Source organism: Primulina tabacum, chromosome 16, assembly GCF_025594145.1.
Source record: "Primulina tabacum isolate GXHZ01 chromosome 16, ASM2559414v2, whole genome shotgun sequence".
NCBI lineage: Eukaryota > Viridiplantae > Streptophyta > Magnoliopsida > Lamiales > Gesneriaceae > Primulina > Primulina tabacum.
This window is the reverse complement of record NC_134565.1, coordinates 933,476-945,209: the sequence shown is the minus strand read 5'-3', so window position 1 is coordinate 945,209 and position 11,734 is coordinate 933,476. Positions and strand designations below refer to the sequence as shown.

At 32.2% G+C, this 11,734-nt stretch overlaps 1 protein-coding gene and 1 non-coding gene across 2 annotated transcripts; both read right to left on the bottom strand.

Moving 5' to 3' along the window:
* Positions 1-7,981: 7,981 nt before the first annotated feature.
* TRNAK-CUU (transfer RNA lysine (anticodon CUU)) lies at positions 7,982-8,054 on the bottom strand. The gene has a single exon. It is a non-coding gene; the product is annotated as a tRNA-Lys (tRNA).
* Positions 8,055-8,348: 294 nt separating this feature from the next.
* LOC142529435 (protein SAWADEE HOMEODOMAIN HOMOLOG 1-like) lies at positions 8,349-10,995 on the bottom strand. Its single transcript, XM_075634976.1, has 8 exons — positions 10,526-10,995; positions 10,310-10,355; positions 10,127-10,226; positions 9,766-9,847; positions 9,497-9,548; positions 8,872-9,015; positions 8,660-8,779; positions 8,349-8,575 (listed from the first exon to the last, which is right to left on the bottom strand). Exons 1-8 carry the CDS (start codon positions 10,600-10,602, stop codon positions 8,525-8,527), a joined length of 672 nt encoding a protein of 223 aa, XP_075491091.1. The 5' UTR covers positions 10,603-10,995; the 3' UTR covers positions 8,349-8,524.
* Positions 10,996-11,734: the final 739 nt, after the last annotated feature.

Here is an 11,734-nt window from a genome sequence, read left to right as displayed (position 1 = left end):
ATTGAATTGCATTCGAGTTTCAAAATATTGAAAGTCGCTTCTTCCCTTTTAAGCATATTATAAATTAATTAGATAATTTCAAAATCTCACAAAATAGAGTTATTTGAAGCTCAGTTCTCTGAATGTTCTTTCAAATTTACTTAAATCAATCCAAATACGGCTTAAATTCATATATATCATAAGCTATCCGACACAGTGGAAGTGGCCTTTCTTCTTAAAATTGAAATTATGATGGACTTTTGCTAAATAAAATAGAAAAAATATTTATAAATTATGAGGATATTTTAAGGGAAAATAAAGGGAAAACTGCATTTTTAGTTTTATATTTAATTATTTGAGATTTTGGTACTCTATATTATCAAATTTTAGTATTGATATGACATTGTACATATCAGCATACGTTGACATCACATCGACATATTGGTGTAACATAAAAAATGAACTAAAAGTACAAAAAAAAATTGAGTTAAAATTAAAATTTGATAACATAGAGACCAAAATCGCAGACAAAAACTTGTGTGAGACGGTCTCACAAGTCGTATTTGTGAGACGGATATCTTATTTGGGTCATCCATGAAAAAATATTACTTTTTATGCTAAGAGTATTACTTTTTATTGTGAATATGGGTAGGGTTGACCCGTCTCACAGATTAAGATCTGTGAGACGGTCTCACATGAGACTCACTCAAAAAATAAATATATAAAACAAAAAAATGCAATTAATTTTCCCTAAAATAAATTATATATCAAATTTGCTTAAAAGTAGCTTTTATAATAATTGAGTAAAAAAATGGATTTCGGTGCAACATGGAAGTTGATTAAAGCACTCTTCAACTACGTGTTTCCCCTTAGCTCCATCAACCAAGCCTCCTCCTATAAATACACGTCCTTTGCCTTCGCTTCATCAAATCAATGCAAATCTTCTTTCAGATTTTCTCCTATTCAACTCCCAAAACCCATCAAAAATATCAAAAAATCAAGTAAAAAAGATTGGATGAAAATGGAGCACAACATGCCGATTATAGCGAAGAAATGTTGGAAAATACTTCGAGTGGCGTATTTCATGTTAAGGAAAGGCATATCGAAGGGGAAGATACTCGCCGACCTCAACCTCATGTTGAAGCGTGGCAAGATCGCCGGGAAACTGGGAGCCATACACAATCTCATGTTCCACCACCATTCCTCCTCCGCAGCCGACTACACCCACCACCGCCACCTCTCCTTCCCCACCCCACTAAACGAGTACGAGTTCAGCTGCAGCAACACACCTGCCCACCCCACTTTCCATCTCCCCTTCCACCTCAACAGCAAGCGCAAACACTCCAAGGCGGCGGCGCCTCCGTCCCTTGACGAAGATCTAGTGGCGGAGGCTCTGGAGATATTCACCAGCGCCACGGCGTCGCCTGCTCTACCGGGGTTCGGGCCGAGCCCGATGGTGAGGCAACTGAGAGTCACAGACTCCCCATATCCGATAAGGGAGATTGAAGAAGACAGTCACGTGGATGAAGCTGCCGAAGCATTCATCGCCAAATTCTACAACGATTTGAAGCGGCAGAATTCAGCGGCGTATTTCGGTTCTTAATTAACCTGAGAAGATTAATAAATAATTCAGTAAATATTACATACAAGTGAAAGCATGGCCATGCAGCTAAACTACTTTCACCCTCTCCAATAAAAGTTTGAATAAATGTATTTTGTAATAGCGATGGATGAATATCTATATATAAATTAGGAATCTTGATGGGTTAATTAAGTTTAGATTATATACTTTTTTTGCTGGCCTGAAATATATAGAATTTTCTTGATGCATGTTTCCTTGTGTAGATCATCTGTATTTGTTTCAGAATGTAGAAATTCAATGTTCTCTAACAAAAAAAAAAGGAAATAAAACATGAAACCATTTTTCCAGACGGGGACGACTTCCGTTCGGCCTATTAAGACATTTTTAATAAACATTCCAACTATTGAAATTTCGAGAAATCTATTCTATACTAATTTTGAATTTTTTCGGCTTCCAGTCTTATTTCATTGGAGTATTGATGTGACATCGAAAAATACTGATGTGACTCAATAAAATGTTGTCGTGACTTCAGAAAACATCAGAAATTGTTGACTTGTCTGATGTACGTAATCAATTTGATCAAAATAGTCAAGAATTAAAAATTAGTGTAAAAAAACCAAAATTTAAAAACTTAATGGACCTAAACTCAAGACTGAAGAAATAAGGGGAAAAAAAATATTTTTTCCTAAAATTAATCTATTATTTTAATTAGTTTTTTTCCTTTCATCATGTGTATATACATGTTTTGCCACAAAGATGATCATAGTACAATACATTAATGTAACATTTTGAATTTTAAATTAAATCAAATTAAGTTTCGATCTAAGATATGTATGTAGGGGAGAAAATTCTCGAAACTAAGTTTGGTATTTTTAAATGTTTGTAAAGACAATAGCATGATAAAAATTTATAATAGTGAACTATTTAATTTTTTTATATGACCCAAAAATTTTTAGTTTCTCTTTTACTACAGTATTATCCATAGCTCATTCAATTTAAATACACATATTATTTGGTTCTTTTATTCTAATCTACTTAAATTATTAATTATTTAAATAAATTTGAACTTTGTTATTATTGGTAGAGGTATTTAGATGAAATGAATAAATATCTCACAAAATTTTTATTCTTCTGATCTTAAGAAATCTCAACTGATGTTAGCAGCCAAGATTAAATTTCAATCTTCTCAATGCAGCAGAAAACTTGATTAATCAGTGAAATAAAAGTTCAACCGAACTAAGTGAATCAAATATTCTCAATATCTGTAGACTGAATTTAGTGAGCATCTATGAAATGAAAGTTCAACTGAAACAAGATATTGTTTATGGAAGTTCGAAGGTCAAATCCTTATATGTTTCTTCTTTTTCTTTTGTTTTCGGAAGAATTTCACTACAAGATTTTGACTTGACAATACTTGTAAACATCCACTTTAATAAGAATTACTCACTCCCTATTGAAACTCCTACCACACTCTTCAACTCTAGACAATAAGTCTCAAAACCAAAACACATTCTTTAATATCTTTGTGAAAAGACAATCACTCAAATATTCAATCAAGCTCATTTCTATATTCTGTGAATAGTTCGTGAGTAATGTTTTAATCCATTACAATACAATTATCTCAATTGTAACCTCATATAAGGCGATAACTTCTGATTTACCAACTACATACGTGATTAAATATCTAGAAACACAATAATAAGTTTTGTTATCATAAAAATCAAGATTTTTAATATTTTCGTAACCCAATAAACTTTACGATAAAAAGAATATATTTAAAAACAAAATAATTATATACATGCGATATGTGTAAATTAGCTTGCCTAAAAGGTCAAAACACGTTTCAAGTAGTCTGATCCGTCAGTATCACAATATATATGTCATCGTAGATCGAAGAACATTTGTTATATTATTGAATAAAATGTGCATTTTACATTGTATTAAATGATATGTGATGTAATTTCTATATTTATGTTATCCTAACATATTTGTACGTACTTACTCAAAAAAAAAAAAAAACTCTTTTAACATATTGCGGCCTACATTAGGTACATCTCGCCCATATATACACCATAAAATTGTGGGCTGTTGGCTCTCAGGAGGTTTTTATTTCTTGTGGACTACAATTTTTTAGGTAATTTGTTAGGTGAAATTGTGGAAAATTAAGAAAACCATGGATACTTGTCATCTTTCGAACTTGTCTTCGTACTTTATTTGAAACCATTTTCTTAAAATTTCCATCTTGGTTGCATTAATTATTGCTGTCTTTTGAGAAAACAGTATAATCTACTTTCATTTTAAAAGAAAGTGTAGTTTGGCCCCTCTGAGTGTCCGTCCGGGTTTAGACGATATCAGGAAAATGATTACAAGTAGTGACTAGTGAGTATGTTGAATGGACTTCGTTCATTGTGTGTGTGTGTTTTTTTTGTACGACGTGATTTACAGATTGTTTTGTTAATCTGAAAAATTACTCAATGCACGTTGAAAAATAGCTTCAAATGAATTTATTTAAGGTGGTCAATCGCTTTCCCTCGAGAAATTATTTATAATGGATTCCATGATGTGAAAAAATAAAATGAGCGACATGGTTTAATTTTTTAAGTTAAACACTTCAAAGTCATCATAAATTTGCCTCCATGAAACAAAATATGATTTAAAACAAACTATTTGTACTTACTAGCCAATTCAATCGGAAAGATTTCAATATATAAATCTCACGAGTCACGACAACTCCCAGGTATTAATTTAGACTTCATCATTAAGGGAAGCATGAAATTCATTGGTTTTTTTGTGTCATTTTCGTTCAATCATTGTCTTATTTTGCTTTTTCGAATTCAATATTGTCATTTGTAATCATCAAAGTACATATAAAGCTGTACTTTTAAAATCTCATTAATCTACGCAATATCGGTTTTGGGAGCAATAATTAGTCATATTGGAAGAGTGATTAAAATATAATCTTTGGACGACTTCACGACTTAAAAATAGTCAAATCAGGTGAAGTCGAATTGCAAGAAATACATTTCACCAAATTGTTGTGCGTAATGTAGAAGCATCAATTGAAACTACAACATGGTGTGTTTTCGATACATCAAATCTTATTCAAGACGAAGATTTGAAATATGAATTTGCAGTTTACCAAATATCTTAATAAAAGATAATATTAAGACCCGGGCTTGAATTATTGCATCCACAGTTCTAGAATCGAGAAGCTTTTTAGTGGCAACTATAAGTGGAGTGTAGGGCCAATCTTTATATATATACTTTTCCTAAAGCTTTGGTTCTTGATTTATGCCAAGATTAATTTTCGGCAAGACGGTTTTATGGATCGTATTTTGTGAGACATATATTTTATTTGGGTCATCCATGAAAAAATATTACTTTTTACGCTAAAAGTATTGCTTTTTATTGTAAATATCAGTATGGTTGACTCGTCACACAAATAAAAATTCGTGAGATCGTCTCATAAGAGTCCTACTCTTAATTTTCTCTGAGGGACCCTCCCTCCATGCATGTCCAAACTCCTAATTAAGATACGAGGGGTAACTCTTCTCAATTAAATTTCAGATTTGATATTTTCTTTTTAATTCGTAAGTTTTTTTGTCAAAATATTTAAGGTTCTCTCTCAACTAAATCTTGTATCATCATGTGAATCCAACTGGATATGCGTATAATAATAATAATAATAATAATAATAATAATGTTTGAGGTCTTCTAAACCACTTTTGTATAGTATGTCACAAAAAAAAAAAAGTGGCCACGTCTTATTTCAATAAGTCTCTTGTGAGACAACTTCATGAGTCTATAATCATTAGACAAACAGACTTGATTCATAATTATCATCAAAAATAATATTTTGATATAAAAAGAAATATTTTTTCGTAATTTGGATCGGGTCAGAAATTCATTTCACAGAATTGATCCACCAGACTGTTTCACATTAGTTTTTCTGATTTTATTTTGTATGAAAATTTCATCACATGGAAAATTTCATCACATGGACTTATAGTAGTTTTAACATAATATACTAGTTTTTTTTTCTCGATTAACTCCTACATATTTGATAAACCATTTTTATTATTTATCAATTTTAAATAGAGAAAATCATAACTAAACTAATCATTTTAAAGTATTTGTTTTATTAAAAAATTCATAAAACAATCAATTATTTGAAAATTTATTCTATACATATAATCAACAAGAGCCATGCTGCTAGTTTTTTTTTTAATTAATATTGGTGATATATAAACTCAGCTTATCTCGTCTGGTCATCGATTGATTATAGTTTGAAAATGCCAATCATATTTCCTACATTAATTGATTGATCTCCATCCTTATAAAATTCTATATTTTATTACAAAAATATTATATATTCATAGGACAAAGATAGGATAAAACTTATTGTTTAATATAATAAATATCTCATTAAGATCCGATTAAAAAAAATCTCAAACCAATTAGACTAAAACACAAATATACTTTGACAATTACCTTCCAAACATGAATCACACCACAAGCGTAGATAGTCTAGTTAGTACCCACTTTTTATATATAATATATAGTGAGTATATATGTAACACATTCGAATTCTTGATCTATTATTTTATAGAAACAAATTAAACTTTGGTTATAAATAAAGTTTTGTCTACTAAACTCTATCCTTTAATTATTAGGGAAACTGTTTTTTAGTCTTATGCTTTATTTTCTCAAATTTTAGTTTTAGTCACGTATCATTCATATTTTTAACAATTTTAGTCATTTTTCATTTAGAGTGTTGATTTGGAACTGCACATGTCAGCGTCACATTTTTATCATGTCGGAAAAATGACTAAAAGTTACGAATTAAGACTAAAATTTGACAACATAGATGACGTAAATAACAAAGAGCGTATCATTAGTTTTAAGATTTGTCTTTGATATTGACACAAAAAGAGGACGATAAACCGATGTCCAATTCATTTCGCAGTTGTGCCAAACAAAACATAAAAGTTATGGGTATTTTCCAAATACGTAAATAGCACGTTATGGCTTGACAACAAATAAACTTTGTTCATCAATTAGGGTTTCATCGTAAGATGTGAAATTGAACTCCAAAAACAAAAAAGTAAAATCAAGAAAGCGACTCCACAAGAAATACGGGTGGAGTGGAGGGCTCAATTATTGAAATAAAGTTATCCACTTTTATTAACTTTGAAACATGAAACTATTTCAAAACGTACTTCTAAGTAAAAATAAGATCGAAGCCGAATAATTTCAAATAGGTGGGAAAAAACTTGAAAAGAATTTATTAAGCAATCTCTATCATCGTCATGGACTAGTATTCTAAATGACGGTCGAGACGATCGCCTAGGCGGTAGGCGGCCCTCGACCGCCCCGCCTATGTATAAGGCAGTTGCTTTAGGCGACCCAAGTTATACGGCAGTGGACAGGAGGTCGAGGTGGGTGGAGGCGGTGAGCAAGCGGGTCAAGTGAGGCAGTCAACATTTTTAAGTTTTAGTCGATATATTTTAAAAAATTAGTCAAAATAAACTAATTTTAAAACTCAAAACCCTATTTGTTTAAATCACATCCACTTTCTTTTTTTAAACTTTTGGTTTTCACTCCTCACTATCGATCACTAAGTCCACCATACAAACTGTCTGTCGCTACCTTCCGCCACCATCAGCGAAGCTTTAGGTAGATTTTATGATTTCAAAAATCAAATTTGATTTTCCTATTATTGTTGATTTATTGTTTTATATTAATGGCAGAAAAGGACAAACAATCGGAGTTGAAATTTAAGCCAGAGCCTAATGATATTGTTTGCGAATATGGAGTGTAGTATAATAAAGAGATAAGTGATTGGATCACATGTAAGTTGTGTAATAAGCTTATTGAAAGAAAAGTTTATAGGATAAAACATCATATTGCGTCTTGTTGACGGTGACAAGAAGCCCTTAATGACCTTTTTTATTGGGTGCTATTAAACAATCCAAAGAAGACATCAAAAAATCTTTCAAAAAAGAGGAAAACGTCATCCTTATTTTGAAGATTATTGATGGAAGTTTAAGGGTAAACTTGATAATCTTTTACATTATGCTGCTTACTTGATAATCCTTTATATGATTATATATAATGATCTATAAAAAAAAATTACTTCAAAAAATTCTACCATCTAAACAGCCTAGTCGATAGACGGTCACCGACCGCACCGCCGCAGCTCAGCCATTTACAACATTGCCATGGACCTGTAAATGTTATCTACTTTATTTGGATAATTTAAACATTTCGATATCTTTTGGGAAAAAAAAAATTATTAATAAAAATATATATATGAAATGAATGCCCTGAGCCGAAGAAGAAAGTGTGGCCAGCAGCAGCCCTTCTTGGGCTTTATTTGATTGAGCCCAAGAACGAATCAGAGTGGCAAAAATATTAAATCGCCCACCGTGGGGCTCGAACCCACGACCACAAGGTTAAGAGCCTTGCGCTCTACCAACTGAGCTAGACGGGCTTGCTGAAATTTGAATTAAATGTTTTTATAAATAAGAAAACAATATTAACGATCAAATCTCACCGATTGTTTAATCCGGGTATTCTCAAAATATTTGTATGATCGGATAAATATAATTATATCGATTAAAAAAAATCTCATCATGCACGTGTTTATATTTATAATCGAAAGATTCAAAAACCAGTTCGTTTTAATTTTTACTTTTTTGCGGTTTTAACACCGCCCCTACCACCAATACTATAGTGTGGAGTTTGGCAGATCCCTACGATCAAGTTGACACATCCATAACAACAATTTTTCAACATATAATAATAATCGTTTTTTTATTTTGATTGTTACATAACATTTCCATGCTGTGGATCCTTATTTCTCTCCTCAAATAAAAATCACCACAATGTGGAGAAACTCGATGCGTTGCTTCCCTTTGATGGCCTGCGACACAAATTATTGCATCCGACCTTCTCCCGTACTCAAGAAAAGGCATAGATAAATTGACACCAAATTGCAAGAAAATCTTCATGCTGACAAATTCAGGTTTTCAACATTCCTTCAAAGAAATTTACACTAAAAATATCCATACTCGAAATGAAAGAAAGATTTAATACCTCAACGTTGTCATAGTCGTAACGAACTTTAAAGACGCACGTGCAGCAGCTCTCGTCATGTAATTCCCTTTCGATTCCCATTATATGAGCATCGACATAAAGTGCATGATATTCGTTTACCTGGGAATCGACATTAAAAGGTCGTAGATTTAGAATAAATAAATAAAAGCCTGTTTCAAGGCATGACTGGTTGGGTAAGAGAAGAGCAGTACCCTGTAGCAGAGAACTTGATCTCCGGAATTAACAGTGTTGCATTCCGTAGGAACTAAAGGAATCGAGCACTCCCGTATTGCCCTGTCAGCGCTCACCCATTCGTCTTCCTCTATGTCAAAACCCACAAATCTTACACGAACCATCTGTCGTATCCAACAGGGAATACTTAGAATAGCTTTACCAGCAAGTTATACCAACAATCTTGTTACAGGAATGGGGCGCAAGAAACTTAAATGGAGGAAAAAGTAGTAACTAAATAATGAAATCAGAAAGAAGTAGTTATCACTACAAAAAAAAGGAGGTAGATTCGACGGCTTTTGGAAAACCGTTCCTAAAATTAGCGGCAATTTTTCAAAAACCGTCGCAGTTTCAAAAACCGTGGGCAACTTGCAATGGTTTCTTAAAACCGTTGCTACTGGCCACGGTTTTTATTTTCCGTTGCCAAAGTAGCAACTTTAACCGTCGATGATTTAAAAACAGTTTTAAGAACCATTGCCAAATATAGCAACAATTTAACAAAACCGTTGCTATTAGCGACATTTTTCAAATACCGTTGCAGACTTTGCTACGGTTTTGAAGATCCTTTGCTGGAAACAACACAAAAGAGCAGTAAAAGAATCTTACAAGCTCCCCCAAGTTAAGAACTCTGAAATTGAGGAAATACGCAACATCAAACCTAAGAAACAGGGAAAAGATGCTGTGTCAAATTGCCACTAACAATGTACCAAAGTCACAAATAACCAAAATTTGTGTCTGACAATGTTTTAACGATGTTGATTGCTTAAAGGAAGATTAAAAGATCAAAGGAGGATTAAGCAGTGTCGGAAATATTAGACTCCAACAACTACTATACAGAATAATGATAGGCAAAATTTAATTACTTGGATACTCACCAAGCATAATCCTTTGTAGATCTAGCTTCAAACATCAAGTTTGGTAGCTCCACAGCTGCTTCGCCGATAGAAATCGTTGATGCTGGGAAGCAATTGCAGCCCAAGTAATCACACGTGGACTACTGACATAGCACGACACCGACATTCATTAACATGCATCTGTTATATTATCAGAACACTTAAAATGACAAAAAAAACAAATACCGTTAAAAATACTTGATTGTGTTATGGATCTTACTTCCTTAGCTAATACTTTACCTTATATATCTTCTAGCTTTGGATGTAATCCTATAAAATGACACTTTTTTCCATTTCTACAATTACAAATCATATATTTTACAGCGAAGAAGGCAAGCTTTACCACTTTTTTTAGCTGGAGAAGTTAAAGTTTCTTCCGAATAAAAGGATGGGCTGGCTTTGGCAGCCAAAACACTCTGTTTATCTTGAAACCAACTTTGCACCTGAAAAAATAATATAAACAGGCTGAGTAAACACGGTTAGATGTTCTAACAACAAAAATGATATAAAAGTTTAGAACAAACACCTGCTCCCATTTTACTGGAAATTTTTCTGAACGGTGAACTGAATGACTGCATAAAACAAACAGTACCAAAATTTAGTGCAAGTTCCTTAATATTGTTAGGACGAACTAGAGTGCAAGATAAACTTCTAAAACAAAGGAACTAACTAAAATTGTCCAGGGTATACAGTGTAAATAATCCAGCATAAAATAAGACATCGGCGGAAGAATAAAGGATACCTAAATTTGGTGGCTAGCTTTTGGCAGAAATTTTGACAGAGAAATTCATCTCTCATTTCTTTAAATAGGTTCTCCATTTCAACGAACTACTTCAAGAAAATAAAAAGCCACCATCATTGTGAAACTTCAGCACCAAGAAACAAATATTCGACGTGTGGCAGGCCATTGTTTTAAGGGGAGGGTGTGGAAGGAGGAGAGAAGTCAGGAACCACCATTCTCAAATAAAAACAATCAAACTTCTTGTGTAATTACATATGTCGATTAAAGTATCGGATCAACAACTGATCGATTTTCCCCTATCATTGTGAAATATTCGGATTCAGGCCTATAAAAAAAATTGCAGGATATTTAATCTGCAAACAATGCATATCCCGAAAAACCAGATAATCATAAACAATAAAAACACATCAAAAACATTTCATACAGTCAACTAGGCATTGGAAGTAGTTTGATAGCATTTCACAGCAATCAAAAACTATCACCTAAAGTAGCATCAAAACTGTAACACAGTGAGAGATTAAAACTGAAAAATCACCAATAATTTATACCCACCAAAACCGAGCAAAGATCGAATCTTTAAACAAATATGTGCTCTAAGTAAAAAATGAACATTTTAAGGGGATTATATTGTCATTTAAAATGAACATTAACGATAACCAAATAAATCGATTTCTTAGAAAAAAATATTTAAAAATAAGAGAAAAACTTAGAAAAAATCTATATAAAAACGATATTATTTTAAAAATCTATTAACCAATTTTAAAAAATAAAAAATCGAAACCCAATTTAACCAATTTTGAGTATTTTTTGAAAAATTAAATCGAATTTCCGAATTAATCAAGCTGAATTTCCGAATTAGTTTCATTTGTCGGTTAATGCATAATGCTGCTTTGAGCAGGAGTATAAACGAACCAAGTCGGTTCACGAACTTTTCGAGTAGACAAAAAAAATATTTGATTTGTATTCAAACTTATTAAATTCGAGTCAAACTCGAACATGTTGAAAATTTATTTCGAGCCCAAATTATTTGTTTGATAGTTCGTGAACCACTCGTTAGACTTAATATTTTATTAATATAATATTATTATTTATTAAATGAATAAATTTTGAGCATTTCAAATACTTATTTTCGAGTTATAGTTCGAATAGTTTACAAACATGTTCGAAGTCGAACATGAACTCAAACTTTAATTCGAACACAATTCGAGC

What these genes read in the sequence shown, in the direction of transcription:
- LOC142529435 (XM_075634976.1), bottom strand. Translation starts at nt 10,602, where the DNA reads ATGGAGAACCTATTTAAAGAAATGAGAGATGAATTTCTCTGTCAAAAT. An exon ending in AAGCTAGCCACCAAATTTAG is followed by an intron (nt 10,356 to 10,525) that starts GTATCCTTTATT and finishes TGTTTTATGCAG; the next exon opens with TCATTCAGTTCACCGTTCAG. An exon ending in TTCCAGTAAAATGGGAGCAG is followed by an intron (nt 10,227 to 10,309) that starts GTGTTTGTTCTA and finishes TTATTTTTTCAG; the next exon opens with GTGCAAAGTTGGTTTCAAGA.